Source organism: Quercus lobata, chromosome 5 (genome assembly GCF_001633185.2).
Source record: "Quercus lobata isolate SW786 chromosome 5, ValleyOak3.0 Primary Assembly, whole genome shotgun sequence".
NCBI classification, from domain to species: Eukaryota; Viridiplantae; Streptophyta; class Magnoliopsida; order Fagales; family Fagaceae; genus Quercus; species Quercus lobata.
This window is the reverse complement of record NC_044908.1, coordinates 67,942,899-67,961,147: the sequence shown is the minus strand read 5'-3', so window position 1 is coordinate 67,961,147 and position 18,249 is coordinate 67,942,899. Positions and strand designations below refer to the sequence as shown.

Sequence of the window (18,249 nt, the reverse complement as noted above, 5' to 3'; positions counted from 1 at the left end):
TTTTGCCTTTGTAAATGTGGAAAATATAGATGCATTTTGAAGACTTTCCATGGCTTGTTTTACCTACGCAGAACTTGCATTGCTGTCCTGGCATGCATCTTTGAGTTGGCAATTAATGGAATGCATTTTCTTTCTTAATGTAAAAATTTTTGTATACATGCGTTGTTGGATTATGTTATTATTGTTGATGTCCATGGGCAGGAAATTGTCTTGGTATATACTCTAAAGGATTCTTTGATTCAATCTCAGGTACTTGGATCATAACCAGTTGACAGGGAGAATTGACGCAGACTTCTACAAACATCCTTTCTTGAAAGAATTGTGAGTATTCTTTACCACTCAGATCTACGAAAGTCGTCAATTCCTGAGCTTGAGCATTGAATTGGGTATTCTATTGTCAATTACTCGTTTTTAACAGGTCTATTGAGGGTAGAATTTTTGTGTTCTGTTTGATAGAATTTTACTGATGGAGTTTGTAGAATAATTGATTTTTTTCCCTTTGGCTACTCATAATTTGTGTGATGCTCACAGTGATAAAATTAATATGATCTTCATTCACACAGCTTGAAGTTTTGTAGAAATAACATTAATTACATAAGAATTGAAGAAAAAGGAATGCCATAGTTGGAGGCTATTATTTACATTTTGGTTTTTGGCCTCCCTTTTACAATTACATTATGTTTTAACCACAATAGGTGTGAGTGCTTCTGTCAGAGTGATTTAGTAAACTCTCTATTCACATATTCAATGCATGTTCTTGAAAAGAGTTTGTAAGTTTTTCACTCTCTGAGTCTTGTAAATGTCTCAAATATACTAGAATTGTATATAGATAGGCCATGTCATTAGTTATAGGCTCTGGATGTTACCCTCTTGTTATGTCAAATTTGGAGAATCAGTGAGTACAAATATGGAGTTTGAGCTCTTATCTTTTCAATATTAACCAAGTCTGGCGATAAATTATCATCATCAGCCAACAATTCTTTTGGACCCGAGTTCCACTATCCAAATCAACAACTTCTACACCTGTTTCAGCACCCTCACAGACTAGTTGCCCTATCTTTACTGCACAAATCTACTAGATCATCCCAATTTGCAATTACTTTCCAATGAAAACTTCTAGCTTTTTCATGGGACTATCAAGCATGAAAACAAAAGACTATGATAGTTCAAATTTTTTTTTTTTGTGGGGTATTAGGGATCATATATAAACAGACTAACTAGTAGCACTCAAAGTTGCAACATTAGAAAGTCTTACAAAGTTTTGTACAAATTTGACGAAGGCAAATCCAGGAATGCCATTTTATTATTAAACATAATGCGATTACATAATAATATAAACATTGTTTAATGCCCACAAATGAATACAAAAACAAGTATGGTCAAATCCACTTTCTACTTTAGCATGAGTTTGAAATTATTCCCCTGAGTTTGCTCTAGATAATGCAGTAACTTGAGTATTGGTGTATCGTTTCTGTTTTAACATAAGTCTGTCATTGTTATGTACTATTTATTTTCACGAGCATCCATCACATCTAATAGAGGCAGCTAATTGAAGGGATCTTGCCCCTTTTAGCTGCTTCAGCCTCTCCTCTTTCTTTTATATATACATCTTCTGCATTGTAGGTACACTGAGAAAAATTTGAGAGACCGAGAGCAAATAGAAATAGAAATGGATAAGAAATTAGATGTTCACAATATCGCAAACATACTTATCATAAATATGATTAAAAAACTTAAGTACTAAATTACAACCTCTACAATCAATATATATATATATATATACACATATATAAGACTATCTTTAAGATTTTAATCTTCATAACACTATAACAGATAACGCTGTGAAAATTTGGGATTGATTCACCTATCAATTCCATTTCGAGATAGTTTTAAATTAAAATTCTATTTGAGCACACCACTGGAAATATAGTTTGACCATACTTGCTACTCCAAATAATTCAAGTCAAGACGTTTGATTTTCCCCCCTCATCACCCAAGTAGATTAACTAAGATTTTAAGAATATAATTACATACAAAACCTAGAAAAGCCCAAAATTGAAAAGGATGAAATCAATCTAAAAGCATTAGCACTATCATGCAATATCCAAGACAGCCACTTGTAATAAGCACTATGAGAAGCAAATATACAACAAAAGATCATTAAATATAACAACTCATCATCATCAAGAATATACCTTCTTTTCTTGTTACAAAAGACACATGGAAACTTAAAATTTAAACATTTTATACGAAGACAATACAAAATCAATTATAATAATAATTACTTGCAAGAAAAAAAAAACCTAAATTCATGGAGTCCTTCATAGAAATTTCAAAATCTTATCTTGAAATTTTTTGCTCATTCAACAAAATTATAAATAGACCATTTATAAAAAAGATTTAAAAAAAAAAAAAAACCTGTATTTATTTTTAGGTATGAAGGAAGATATTAAAGTTGAAATCAAGAAGATCTTCATGTTTGTGATTAAGCCCAACTTATTACCCCTTAAGCCCCCATTTGCTTTTCTATGACAGAAAGCATTAGTAAACTAAAGTCCATAACATTCTAATAAACTAATGGTAATTTCACGACAGATGGGACCCCCCTTTTTCTGGTCTGAATTGTAAGTATTAGAAAACTATAGGCCACAACATTCGAATAACCTAAACAGAATTTCACAATAGATGAATAAAAATGAAATGCATAGATACTCCTTATATTGGCTAATTGCAAACAAATCCAGGATTGTATGATGAATTACAACAAATATATGATAATGATTACAAAAACATTATGAACACAAAATGATCATGACGTATCGACTTTCATACTCAAGGAATTGCCCAACAGTAAAAATTAAATTCATGTAAAATTAAGTCTTAACAGTTGCAAGTTTGCAATCCTTATTTATGCAAACAAAACCCACTATCATAGAGGGTCCCATATGCTAAATTGCTACACATGAAAAGCTAATGTAATTTTCTTTTCAAAAAACAAAAAAAATAAAAATAAAAACCTCAACAAAACAACTATAAACTTGAATCACACCAAATCTTAAACCTATCTGACAAATGTTTTGAACTCACTTTTGACCAATGACCCAAGTAATTGAGCATCATGGTATTATAGACTTAATAATTATTAAGTTTTTAATAATTATTACAATGACATGAATTTCGTATTTGTTTTCATATTTTGTAAACACTTATGCTTAACTACTTTTACAACTTATCACATTGAGTTAGTATAGGACAAGTGTTATATGTTCCAAGAAAATAGCTGCATACTTGGGTATGTCTGTTCTTAACAAATGACAAATGAATGTAATTATAATAATTAGTATATTTGTAGTAACAAATCTTGGTGTAGGTAACATTCCGTAAATATTGTATCGCAATGGACAAAAGTTGGATGGAGAAGCGGAGGGGTACAAGGGAATATTTTGAAGGTGTAAACCAATTCGTGGAATTTGCTGCTCCATCCGCCCGCAATGGGCAGATCTTATGTCCTTGTGTGAAATGTGTGAATTTGCTTATACAACCGCTAAATGTGGTACGTGAGCACTGTTGGGCTTCGGGGATGCTTAAAAATTACAAAGTTTGGAAATTTCATGGTGAATCGGCGGCTGCTACGCCAGCTACCGAATGTGGGAGCTCTCATGTGCAAGAAACCCAAAATCCATATGGTGATTTCCATGGGATGTTGCACGATTTGTACCCCCCGCATGAAATCCCACCCGAACCAATGGAAGAAGGTCCAACTGCGCAATGTCCGGGTGAAGGTCCGAATGATGACGCCAAGAAGTTTTACAAGATGGTAGATGATGTAGACAAACCTTTATATGAAGGTTGTACAAAATTTAGCATTTTCTCAGCAATTGTCGTGTTGTTCCAGTTGAAGACTCTGTGTGGTTGGACAAATAAGTCATTTACTCTGTTGCTTCAAGTCCTGATGGATATGCTTCCTTCAGACGCTAAGTTGCCAAAGGACCATTATGAGGCTAAGAAGATAGTTCGAGATTTGGGTTTGGGTTATGAGAAGATCCATGCTTGTCCCAATGATTGTATGCTGTTTTGGAAGCAAAATGTTAACCTCGAAGCGTGTCCTTGTTGTAAAGCTTCAAGGTGGAAAACAAATGAGGCATCTGTTGCTAGTAAGCATGCTTCATCCAGTAAGGGGAAGAAGAAAGCTGCGAAGATCCTAAGATGGTTCCCCTTAAAGCCAAGATTGCAGCGACTATTTCTGTCACCCGATCTGGCTAGTTCTATGAAATGGCATGTTAATGGTCGTACTGATGATGGGGTAATGCGGCATCCTGCTGACTCAGATGCATGGAAAATGTTTGACAGTAAGCATTTACACTTCTCATCTGACCCTCGTAATGTCAGACTTGGATTAGCTGCGGATGGGTTCAACCCCTTCGGAATTATGAGTACTAGTCACAGTACGTGGCCTGTCATGTTGGTCCCGTACAATCTCCCACCTTGGCTGTGCATGAAACGGTCATCTTTGATTCTATCATTAGTTATTCCTGGTCCTACCTCGCCAGGGATTGCTATTGATGTGTACTTGGAACCGTTAGTAGAAGAACTAAGGGAGTTATGGGATGTTGGAGTACAAGCATACGATGCATCTTCAAAAGAAGTATTCCAATTGCGTGCAGCATTGACGTGGACCATAAATGATTTTCCTGCATACGCAGATTTGTCGGGTTGGAGTACCAAAGGTGAGTTGGCGTGTCCTGCTTGTGCCATGAAGACCGAGTCTCGATATTTGAGAAATGGTCGCAAATTCTGTTACATGGGACATCGGCGATGGTTGGATGTTGACCATGATTTCCGCAAAGATGGTATGTCATTTGATGGATCTATTGATACTCGATTGGCTCCTGAACCACCAGTCACATCTGACATTATTGTGGAAACTGAACATTTACTTGGACGTTGTCTGGGTAGGAAATGTCAACTTGCTTACAAAAAAAGGAAGAGAAGGGAGGCAGACCAGAGTGGTTGGAAGAAAAGGAGTATATTTTTTACCTTGCCTTATTGGGAGGATCACAAGTTGCGACACAATCTTGATGTGATGCATATAGAGAAGAATGTGATGGACAATATACTAAGCACACTGTTGAACTTGAAGGATAAAACGAAGGATAATTACAAGGCACGCCTTGACTTGGCGGACATGGGGATAAGGAGTGAACTCCACCTACAACGAAAAAGTGATGATCAGTATACCATACCGGCTGCATGTTTTCATATGACTTCATCGGAGATAGATGGTTTCTTGCAAGTTTTGAAGGATGTAACAGTGCCCGATGGGTATGCTTCCAATATCTCACGCCGTGTGAATATGAAAGAACGCAAGATTTCTGGTTTGAAGAGTCATGATAATCACATATTGATGCAGCAACTTTTTCCCATAGCATTACGTGGGTCTTTGCCATCTCATGTTAGTAGACCTTTGATAAAGTTAGCTTGCTTCTTTAGACAAATTTGTTCCAAAACCCTTACGGTTTCAGATATTGTGACTAGTGAGGCAGAGATTGCAGTGACATTGTGTGAATTGGAAAAGATATTTCCTCCATCCTTCTTTACAGTGATGGTACATTTGGTCATGCACTTAGCTGCTGAAGCTAAGATTGGTGGTCCAGTGCACTACCGTTGGATGTATCCCATTGAGAGGTAAGATGTGTGTAATATTATTGATCAACGTCCAGTTTCATGTGCGTGTTCGAATTACCATTGCCAATCATTAATCTTATCATTCCTTTATAGGTACCTCTCACGTCTTAAGTCTTACGTACGAAATAGAGCTGCTCCAGAAGGGTCTATTGCTGAAGGATACATAGTAGAGGAGTGCTTAACATTCTGTTCACGGTATATGGAAGGAGTGGAAACTATATTCAATCGACCCACCAGGATGATTGAGGAGTCAACGGGGGTGGTTTCGATCATGACACTAGACAATAAAGAGTGGACCCAAGCCCATCGCTACGTTTTATTCAATTCTGACAACATCAACCGCTTTCGTGAGTAAGTATTACATATACAAATATAATTGCACGTCAATCCAATGTACGTAAGGTCTATTAACCCTAATACAATTGCCTGCACAGGATGCACAAAAGATTGATAGAGGATGAACTTCGAAAAGGCCACAATCGTAACGTTTCCGATACCATTATATATAAGCATCACATGGAGAAGTTTTGTACATGGTTTGGGGGTCACGTACGTATGACATTTTCAACTTATTAAACTTGTAACACTGTCTCAACCATGATTAACTGTACTGATATGAATTATTTTATTTTGGCCAACTGATGTTAGGTGATGTCCCTCACTGATGCTGAGAAGGAAAGGGAGGGAGTTAGTGATACCCTTGTTGCATTGTCCAAATGGCCGTATATTTATGTAAAGCGGTTCAAGCATTATGTAATAAATGGCTTAAAATTTAGGAGTGTAAATGATGAGGGAAATAGGAAAACGCAGAATAGTGGAGTTAGTGTGGCTACTGATGGGGGCAATACTTACTATGGTATTTTAAGTGATATAATTGAGTTGAATTATTCTGACAAAATCAAACATGTGTTATTCAAGTGTAAATGGGTTCATGACCAACATAGGAGAGGATATAGGACTGATGAATTTGGGTTTCCTATGGTAAACTTTACATACTTCATACATGGTGGGGATAAAATGATGGATGAACCATACGTCTTGGCATCTCAAGCTACACAAGTTTTTTATGTGGAAGATAAAAGGCACAAGGATTGGTATGCTGTTGTCAAAACTAAAGCTAGGGACGTGTTTGATGCTGGTGTTGGTCCCCAACGTGAGGAGGATGATATATATAGTTTTTCTGAAAATGTTCCCTATAACTTAAGTAGTCATGAGGTTGTGAGTGACAACCTTCGTTGGGCTCGGGATGATCTAGAGGGAATGACAATTGATGCCTCCATCATTGCTGAAAGAGATCTTCATGGAGTAAACAATGAAGATGAGTTTATTGACGATGAGTCTGACAATGAAGATGACAACAAGGATGAGTACACCGAGGATGAGTAGTGTATTATGTGTTTGGATGTTACAGTTGTTAATGAGAACGTATTCATTCATGAATTAGTTGGAATGCCTCTGTGTAATATTTGTTGAATTTGTTAATTCCTCTTAATATTGTTAATTCCTTTAATTTTTACTTATGATGTATCCAATTCCTTCCCCTCTTCGCTATTGGATTTGAAATTCATTTCTTATGAACTTGGATATATGATCGTGTGGTGTTAGGGTTTCTTTTCGTTGTGGTTGTAGTGTTTGGCAAAGAGAAGCTCTTAAACTTGGATAGGGTAGTGTATATATTGTTAGATATTAAAATAAGTTATTTTACCCAAATATTGATATGGCTAGGATTGAAACCATTATTCCGAAACTAGGTTTATATCATACCATATAGATTCGAACCAACTATCATGTTAAGAAATAGGTATGGTTAGGATCGAAACTAGTATTCCAAAACTAGGCTTAGGTCATACCATAGGTTGATTTGTAAGTGAAAGTTTGGTTCACCCCATTAAGCTCATATTTAACCCTTTTAATTAGTTCATTGATTAATTTAGTTAGTGCTGGGCCTGCTGGCTTATAATCAGTGTACAAGTCGTGGTCAACTTTAATCCATCCAAACATGTGGGTTTGTGTTATTGATTTTCTGATTATGGAAAGACTAATATGTTATCATGTGATCATAACAAAAGAGATATGGCATTTACCAAGAAATTATATTTTGCTATTGGTGTCATAGCTGTTAAGCTTCAAAGTCATAGGATACTATAGAAGCAAAGGATTTTAAGCAAGCTCTTCCAATCCATGACTAATTATGTTTTTATTTTCACTTTGATACACTGTCATATCATGGCTTTAACAGCATTTTATCTGTCAAGATATTTATATTAATTTATTTTTGAGGACTCATGTTTAATGTGTATATCATTTGGTGGGGACATTGTAAAAAATAAAAATTTAAAAACATAACCTCATATTTTAAAGTAATTTTTATACAAGACTACCGTGCACTATTATGATGTATATATCATTATGTGTATATCATTTGTGGCCTACTGTTCACAATTTTGCTATAAATGGAGGATTTTTTTATTTTTTATTTTTTTCAGTTTACCAATTGAAAACCGTAATAAAGAAAAATCAACAACCAAAACCTCACCCGTTCATCAAGTAATTAGCTGTATCTAGGGACACCAGTACTCACTGCTAGCTAGGACCATATGACAAAAGCTTATATAAATGTTTTTTTTTTTTTTTTTTTGAGAAGAAAAGCTTATATAATTTTAATGTACTAATGGCATGAGGTAAGCTGATTACATCACCATGCTTAACTTGTCCTTTGATATTTATGGGCCCATTTTATTGTGTCCTTCATTAAGTCATTACCCCAATTATGTTGCATGAAACATTCCACCCTTTCTCCAAGTCTGATGGTGGATAGTACTCATCCTATAGCTGAACGAGTCCTGAATATCTTATTATTAGATATTTTTGAAAGTTGAAACCCCTATAGAAAGGGACATTCTAACCAAAGACATAAGCTGCATACATACAGATAGAAGACAGACAGACCCTACAGCAGATGATGGAACCACAGTGGGTGGAGACTAGAGAAGAAGAGAGAAACCTTTCTTTCTTCCCAAACATCATTAAAATTGAAAACCCATTTATCATATGTCAAACCACTTGATTTTTTGTACCTCAGTTGCTTATAACATGCAGTACAAGCCAACTGTCTAAACCCACCAACACAAAAAAGGTGTCATTAAAAACATAGACGTCAAAAGCAAATTAAAATTTTTCTTTTTCTTTTTCTTATTTTGAATTTACATGACTTGTAGCAGATTGTAAATATACCTAAGTCTAGCTTTTTATTGGTTCATTTATGGGGGTTTTAAAATCATCTTTAATATCTTACCTTCATGATCTTAATTACCATAGGTCCTCACCCAACTCAATTCTAACAAAAATTGCGACATTTAATATAAAGTTTTCTTCTGCCTATCTTGGTGCACACAACGTGTATATGGTTGAACTATTGTAAAGGGTGTCAGAACCCAAAAATGTTTCACTTACATGTTATGCAATTGATTGTTGTCTATAATTAACAGTTTTTTTGTTTTCTAAAGTTGTTAGACGCAGGAATGGGTAAGAAACGCCGATTGCCACTTGTAGACGTCGGCGAAGGACCCTCGAGTTCACGACAGAGAGGGGAGGAGCTGCAAGCCGCCCATACTAGTGATGCTGGGTCACAACCCACAGGTAGTTTACATATCTTGAAATGTAACGTTTGATATTTATTACTGTTGTAACTAATTTTTTGGTCGTTTGCTGCAGGAATGGAGAGGGACCATCCATTGACAATTGTGCAAGTTGGCCAAGGTTCATCACGCTCACGAGACATCATGCAGGAGGAGTTAAGGGCCGCCTATGATGCTGAGCACGCAAGATGGGAGGAAGGAGATGATGATGATGATGATGAGACACAGCCGCCTTCTGCAGGTAGTTATTCGTACAGTGTAAATTATTCTTAGGGTAACACTTTTATGTTTGCTGTTAATGACTAAAGTAACCTATATCTTTAACCTTATGTTTATATGGTTTCAATTTTTTTAGTAGTTTTGACTTGATACATACTTTAATTATTAAAGTAAAATGAAATTTACTAATTGAATGAATTAAAATTCACACAATGATCCAAAAATTTAAAATGTATAAATAAGATTAACAATTTTTTATCTCTGTTGGTTCACTAAAGTTCCTTTTTTTTTTTTAATAAAAAATAATTCAAGAGGAGAAGTTAAAGATTTTGAGACATGAAGAATTTCAAACATTACTACCTCTTCGTTGCGCTCTTGTGCATTAGAAATTTCAATGATTTTTAAGATTGAGTCATCTAACTGCACTTTCAGAGAAACTATGTCAGTGCTGTAAAGTAAAACGTAGAAGTTTGATGGTAATGTGTAAAGTTCGAACCGTCCAAAATTCTACTGGTTGATGAATTGGTTATGCAATTTGAAGAAAATCATTTGCTTTTAACAGAGCATCAACAACCATGAGTTCTATTGCCTAACAAAGGATCACTGTCAAATTTAATTCATTAAGTGTTCAAAAACAGATGAAAGACATCTATGCTGGAACTACTATGTTGAAGTTCCACATTAACAAATGTAGTTTCCAGTCATGACCCAACTATTCAATTCTTGGATTATAACATTAGTATTCCAAACAACCTAAAGCATAGTTTCTGGCAGCAACCACAAACTTATATTGGCATGAGAAGAGAACCTACCTTATAGCCTTAAACACCTGCCAATACTCTCCCATCAAAATGAAGACATTTGAACCTTTCATTTTTAATTGAGGAGACTCAAAGCAAAGAAGCAGACAACTAAGATAGCTTAGCTCAGTTGTACATCTCCACAAGAAGAAGATATAGGGTCAACTATAAATATATATATATATATATATATAAAATAGAAATTCATTAATTATTACAAACAACTGTACATTTGAGGCATTAAGCTTTGTACACAGGGTGGAGTCTCCTCCAATTACATATAAAAGCCAACAAATTTAAAGCAAATGACAGAGGATTCTAATCCATACTATCATATTCCAAAAAAATAAAACAAAAACCAAAAGGTTTAGACCATTTTTTGTGATGCTATACTATTTCTTACTTATCACCAAATTTTGTAGATGCATTACTCCTAGGTTGGTGGAATGAACAAATTTTGGTAAGTGAATTCTATTATTTATTTTACCTTGCCATTTTCTGAAGTTTCCAGTGTTTTAATAATTGATTTTGTACGTATCAGTGTAAGACTTGTGCTGATTATCAAAAATTAAAGTGCAATATTTGTGCAGAGTGCACATCAGAAATCAACTGTCATACGTTTAAAAAACTATTCCATAATTATGTTCGTTATAATGTTTTTCAACAAGCTAATAAAACCTATAAGCATATGTAAATGAGTTGATGTGCTGTAGCAAATTTTAGACTTCCTAACACAATTCTTGTTTCATTAACTCCAAATACAAATACAAATCTCCCTCTTCCCTCACTAAGCTTGAGAAAACTCTTAATTTTATTTTTCATTTTATCAGAAAAAATTTCTGAAAATATATTTTAAACTACTGCTCTTACTGCATTTTAATTAACTTTTCCCTTCTGTTTCTAAGAAAAAAAAAAAAAACACACTTTTCCCTTGTAAAAATGTGCAGTTCGCACAGTATAGAAATCAGTTTTTAATTTGATGATGGATATATTTAGATCTAAACAAAAGAACAGAATTACTGTTGGGGGGACATTACCTTATGTAATGGTAAAGTCACGGGGTGGTCACAGGGGCGGCACCAAGTGAAGATTAGGGGGTTGAAAACTTTAAATAAACCATCTGAGCTGGCCAAAAAAGAAAAAGAAATAGAAAAAAAGTATAAGAGCTAAATAAAAAAAAAAAGAATTATGTATAATATTTTTAAAATATTTTGTTGACCCTTTGAAATAAAATTTTGAACTCCTGATCCCAAACTTTTTTAAATTCAACAGATAAAATGAGCTTAAATATGATTACCTAGACAATATCTTAGCATGTTTAAACATTAAATGCAAAAAGCCCAACAAAAACCAATTTGATCTAAAATATAGGGGAAAAAAATAGTAAGCCCAACATCAAAAGTAGAAAATTTGTTGACCTTAAACTTCAAGAAAATTTTCTGTATGGTTCTCTGCTTTTGAATTTCTTCTTTCCTTCTTTGTATTCTGCTTTCATGTCTTGGTATTTAGCTTATGCTTCTGCTCCGTTTATCTTTCATTTTTTTTTATGCTCTGTTGATGCTGTTTTCAAATGGGTTTTCTGGTTGGTTTGTATGAAGGGATTTTTATTGGTATCTGATGGAGTTTTCAGTGTTGGGTTTACAGTGACTATTTTTGGGTCTTCCTGAGAATTGTTAAGGGTTTGACAGTGGGGTTTTGGCTGTAGTTCCAGTGGGATTTTTCTTGGCTTATTGTAGGATATTTGTAGTGAGAGTTTTGGAGGATTTGCTGGGTTATTTTCAGTGGGGGTTGAGATTGTCGATTTTGGGGTTGATTTTATGGGTTAAAACAGGGATATTTATGGTTCTATTTGGGTTTGCAAGGGCATTGTTTTTGGGTATTTTTGGTGGTGTTCTTGGCTGGGAATTTGGGTGTTTCAGGGATTCTTGCAGGTTTTGTTTGTGAGAAGGTTTTGTTTGTGTATTTTCTGGGTTTTGATAGTTTTTGTAGCGTGTCTGGGAGTTTGGGTGTTTATCTGTGGAGAGGGTAGAGACGTGTGAAAAATATTTAGGAAACTTGATTTGCATGGGAGGCCATACTTATTTTTTAGTAAAAGATGGTGAGGTCGCGTGGGATGGGAGATCGCTTTTTCTTTGGCACTTGGCCAGCTTGCAATTTGTTGAGGGTATGGAAAATATTTGGTTGTGCATGGAACCAAATTGGCTGTGCAAACTTGGGGGTAAGGACAGAATTTGTTAAATCTTCTCCTCGATGGGTTCTACAAGAAGTGAGATTTAGGGAAATGATCCAATTAAGTACCACCACTTGACATAATTAGGGACCAAATCGATTTCAAATGTGCACTTCTTTAAGCAATTAATAAAAAGCAAAGCCTAAAATGGTGATGACCCGATTTAATAGAATTGGACTTGTTCCTTGGAAAAGTAAATGAATTTCTAAGGAACAGAAACTCCAATGAAATTGGACTCAATAAATATAGTGGCACACATTTCATGCAAAATCAAGTAATACTAAGAAGGAAAATGGTAATGAGTGTCCTTAAGGAAATTTTACTAAACTTCTTTGGAGTTTGGGTTAATATTCCTAACTCCATTTAGCACAATTACTTTTATCTCATATTCTGTTCACTGTGGATGTGTAACATCCTTGTCATCAGAGAAAAAACAAAAAGAAAAGAGGGGGTCAAGTCAGATTTTTAGTTCGCACGTCCCCCCCACCTAACACCAGTCCCCATCACTCATTTTCACCCACCTCTCTTCTTTCTATTGGCTGGCTGCCTCTATTAGGGTCTTTCATTTTCTTTCTTTTATCTTTACTTAAACACACACACACACACTCACTTCCACACTCACCCACCGGCCTCCACTCCAAAGCAATCAATCCTCACCATCATTTTTTCAACAAGATCACTGCAAAAATACTTAGGAACCCCAAAGCATCTTCATCACTTTATTTGAGGTAAAAGTTCTAATTTCTTTTGATGGGTATTATGTTTTTGTTTGAGGTTATTTTACCCAAGCTGTAATAATGATATTCATGTGATTTACGAGCTTTGGAAATGATATTCAACTTGGCTGTGCATGTACATGACACTGGCAGTAATGGTGTTACCAATATTATAGGTATTATGGTTGACTTATTTGTTATTATTAGTTTCTTTAAGTATCAAAATGTCCACATTTACAAAGATCACATATATCATGTTAGTTGAGCACTTGAGCTATATACAGTGACTTTTCTGTAATTGTGAACTTTGAAATTTCATTCTCTCTAATAATGGTTTACTATATGCAGACGATTTGGTCCAAGAAACCGCACCATCCAATGATGGGCGTGCAGAAGATGCAGTTCGGGAAACCCCAATATCCAATAATATAAATAAAAGACGTGGAATAACGCTAATGCAGCGAATATGGGCTCTCCCACCGAACAAGAAACTTGTATGTGGGTTAAATGGGAGCATGCAACCGGTTGGGGAAAGCGGGCAAACATTCAAAAGGTGGTTGGGCACCTTATGCATCTGCCGCAACTATTGCCCACTTATGCCTGCTACTTGGACGCATGTCGACCGTAAATGCAAAGAAGACGCCTGGGTAGAGATAGAGGTTGTATCAAATTAAGCTACTTTTAATTGTTATGTATAGTCGTGTATGTGCTAAATGACATTTTCAGTAGGGTGAATTATTGCACTATGCTAACTCAATTTTTGCATTTCAGAAAAAGTGGATCATTGACCCAGATATTATCAAACCAGCAAATCAAATGAACTGGGCAATGCACTTGTTAGGGGAGTTGAGAAGGAATCGAAGGAGTAAGTTAAAAAAAAAATGCTACCCAAAAGATGCGTTAATAGAAGAGGTTTATCTCAAAAAACCATCTTGGGCTGACGAGCAGGACTACCGCGCACTAGTTGACTATTGGTTTGCCGGTAAAACGAAGGTTGCGCTATTTTCTTGCTCTATTATCTTTTACTGGTACTATACATATGATGTAGAAATGTCTATACCGAGTACAGTGTTTTAACTGATTTGTTTGTTTTAATTTGTTGGCGGGAATGTGTAAAGGAATTAACGGATACGAACAAGAGAAGTCGTTCGTTTCAGACGGATATAGCGAGGACAGGGCCTATAAGTTTTGCACAAACTGCTGACAATATGGTAAGAAATGCATTATGCAACAACATTCACAGTTTTAATGCTCTACTATTTTAATTGAACTTGTGACATATTGGTGGTATCAATAAATTCTAGTTGTATTTATTTATTTATTTGTTGTTGAAAGAACATGGTCGATTCGAATTCATGAAAATTAAAATAGATGTTGTCGGCGTGAGTTTAGCATTGAGGAAGGGCTTGCATGGAGATGACAGTAATGGTGGCAATGCCCAACATTGTCGTAGGGTCCAAACTAAGCAATCCACAATTTCATTACTGTAATAATATAAACTTCTTGGTTTAGAAATAATCAATATTAAAAAATCACAAATAGAGTTTCCGTACATATTGTTTGGTTGAATTAAAATTATTATGTGTGATGAATCTGAAGAGTTTGAAGAAACTAGTTTACTGATCATATGCACAGTGTTGGGGTAAGGAAGACTTGGCTTTTTTGCATGTTTATGATTGTTAATAGACATTTCTTGTGATATTTCCTGTTTTTGATTAGAGATTTCATTAATATTTATGTTTGCCACTTTGTTAGCAAGAGTTTGGTTTGGTATATAGCAATTGGGATGCATATAGGCAGGGGGTTGTAGCTGCGTTTAAAACGTGGCTATAGAGTAATTGTAAAAATATTTAGGGGGTTGTAGCTGCGTTTGAAACGTGGCTATAGAGTAATTGTAAAAATATTTAGGGGGTTGTAGCTGCGTTTAAAACGTGGCTATAGACAAAATTCTAAAAATAGTTAGGGGGTTATAGCCGCGTTTTAAACGTGGCTATAGGTAACAGATATAACCACATTTAAGAAACGTGGCTATAGTTGTGGCATTGTAGCCGCGTTTTAAATGTGGCGAAAATGTCTTCAAAGCTGTCAACAAGGGTGCTATGGCCACACTTTTTCAAACGTTACCTCTTATAAAATGGCTATTTTATTAAATCAAAGGGCAAGAGGGTTGGTACCAAAAACCGCTTGATACACAGCATTCACATGAAGAAAACAACTCGTCTTTTTGAACGTAATAAACTACATGTTTACGGAATTTGTTTTATGGTTATATTGCATGTTATGTTCCAAATTCCATTTGCTATGTTTGGTTGTCGATTCTCGCTTCATATCACCAACATAAATTTTCACTATTGTAATGAGACTGTTGAATATGATGTAGGCAAAAGAAAGCGGCCAAGCAGTGGAGCGTGCAGATGTTTTCATAAAAGCATACTGCACGAAAGATGGGACTCCTATTAGTAATGAAGTGCGAGAGAAGATTGTAAGCCTATATCATAACCTATTTATTTTCTAATTTGTGCGTGAAATGTTTATAGCAAATAATATGTTATTTGGTTCTTATATGAAAACAGGAGAAAATGAAAGCAATTTTAGCCAACGGGGGCAAACTAGTAGGAGACCATCGCGATGGAATTCTCTGGGCAAAAGATGATGCGTTCGCTCAAGTGATGGGCAAAGAACATTCTGGACGTGTCCGTGGGGTCGGTTTTGGACCAACCCCATCAGGAAGAAGTGGGTCCAACCTTCCATGTGTGCCTGGGCCGTCGTCCACTGAAACAGCCCAACGAATGACTGCATTGGAAAATTCGATGAGGGACCAACTTGCTGACTCAGAGCAAAGGCATCAGCAGCAACTGGCCGAAGCACTGGCCGAAGCAAAGCGGGAGTCAGATGCACGGCATAAGCAGCAACTAGCCGAAGCACTGGCCGAAGCAAAGCGGGAGTCAGATGCACGGCATGAGCAGCAACTGGCCGAAGCAATGCGCGAATCAGAAAGACGGCATCAGCAGCAGCTGGACGAAACAAAGCGGGAAATGGGTGAGGCAAAGCGGAGAATGGATGAAATGGTAGCCTTCTTACAAAAGAATGTCATCTCAAGTTTACACGGTTATTCAGGTAATACAAACTTTGCGTTTAATGGCCATAAAACTTGCGTGTTTATTGCAATATTATGTGCTACTAATATTGCGTATATAATATTTTCAGGTAATAGCGCTACATCATAGTGAGGACTCTTCGTGGACTCTTGTAATGTATAATTGTTTGGATATTCGGAATATTGTAACTTCGTGGATATTGAAAATATTGTAAACATGATTGTAATATTGTGTCAAATATTGTAACTTCGTGGACTCTTCATGTATAGTTGTTTGGAATATTGAAAATTAATGCTTGAGAAATTTCTTATTAGAGAAAATTAATGCTTGGAAGTCTGGGTTTGACAGGTATAGAGATATTTTGTATGTTTGACAGGTTTGTAAAAATCTGCCCAGAAAAAGGAAATAAGAAGGGAAAAAAAAAAAAAATACTATAGCCACGTTTTTAAACGTTAAAAACGTGGCTATAGACCAATTCATAATAAGAATTCGGGGGGCTGAAGCCGCACTTACAACGCGGCCTAAGGTTGTAATTTTGGGCCGCGTTTTAAACGCAGCCCAAGGTTGAAACTTAGGCCACGCTTAAAACGCAGCCCAAGGTTGAACCTTAGGCCGCGTTTAAAAAGTGCGGCCTAAGACCTGAACCTTAGGCCACGGTTAAAACGCAGCTTAAACGAGTGTCACAGGCCATCACAATGGGAGCTTAGGCCGCACTTTTTAAACGCGGCCTAAGGATCAACCTTAGGCTGCGTTTTAAACGTGGCCTAAGGTAAACGCTTAGGCCGCGTTTAAAACGCGGCCTATGGTAAAGGCTTAGGCCGCGTTTAAAACGCGGCCTAAGCCCGTACCCTTAGGCCGCGTTTTAAACGAGGCTATAGGACTAGGGCTTGGGCCGCGGTTAAAAAGTGCGGCCATAGGACCATCAGTCCTATAGTCACGGGTTTTAGGCCACATTATAAACCGTGGCCTAAAAAAACGTGGCTATAGGCTATAGCCACGTTTTTTTGCGATATAGCCGCGTTTTAAAAACGCGGCCAGAGGACCTTTTTTTTGTAGTGATGACACCACGTAAAAAAATTTAATTGTCCCTCTTCTCAATGCTTTAAAAACAAAAGTAAAATTACATTTTACCACCCTAATCTATACTCCTTATTACACTTTGCATCCTAAACTTTGAATTTTTATCAAAGTTAATAGGAAACTTAATGACATGGTGCAAAGTGTAATAAGAGTCACAGTTTAGAATGCAAAACGTGCATTTGAAAAGTTAAGGGTGCAAAGCTGTAGAGTGTAAAGTGTAATATGAGGTATAGTTTAGGGTGGTAAAATGTAATTTTCTCCAAAAAAATAAGGAAACTAAGAGTAGAAGAATCCAACAAGTTTATTCGTAGGGTAAATGCATTTAGTTTCATGAAGTAATCATCGATAGGTGGTTTAATTACTATCTATGTTAAAAAAAATATTTATGGTTACTTTTTTTAAAATTTATATAAGAAATAATTGGTTTGGAATGTGACATTATTACTCAAGTTAAGTTGCTTTGGTAATAATTAAAACAAAATCCAATGAAGAAAATTTAATCACATGCAATGAAAAAAACCAAAAAAAAAATAAATAAATAAATAAAATTGCGTGTTTAAATTAATTAGTAGATATTGAATAAAACATTTGTCACTCAAACAATAAGTTTATATTTTTAATTATATCAATCTTAAAAATTTATATTTACTCTCTTATAACGACATTATGACATGTAATATTATTGAAACTAATTCCTCAAACATTATAATATTGAAAAAGTATTATAATTCTCATAAGAAAATAAAAAGAAAAATAAAAAGAAGAATTAAGTATTATAATCAT

At 35.6% G+C, this 18,249-nt stretch overlaps 1 protein-coding gene across 1 annotated transcript; it reads left to right on the top strand.

Annotated features, from left to right (window-relative positions):
* The first annotated feature begins 291 nt into the window (after positions 1-291).
* LOC115989518 lies at positions 292-16,641 on the top strand. The gene is made up of 9 exons (XM_031113214.1): positions 292-321; positions 9,192-9,324; positions 9,400-9,564; positions 13,637-13,947; positions 14,060-14,281; positions 14,407-14,499; positions 15,669-15,770; positions 15,862-16,405; positions 16,496-16,641. The coding sequence occupies exons 2-9, from the start codon at positions 9,207-9,209 to the stop codon at positions 16,513-16,515; spliced, it is 1,575 nt and encodes a 524-aa protein (XP_030969074.1). The 5' UTR covers positions 292-321; positions 9,192-9,206; the 3' UTR covers positions 16,516-16,641.
* The last annotated feature ends 1,608 nt before the right edge of the window (positions 16,642-18,249 follow it).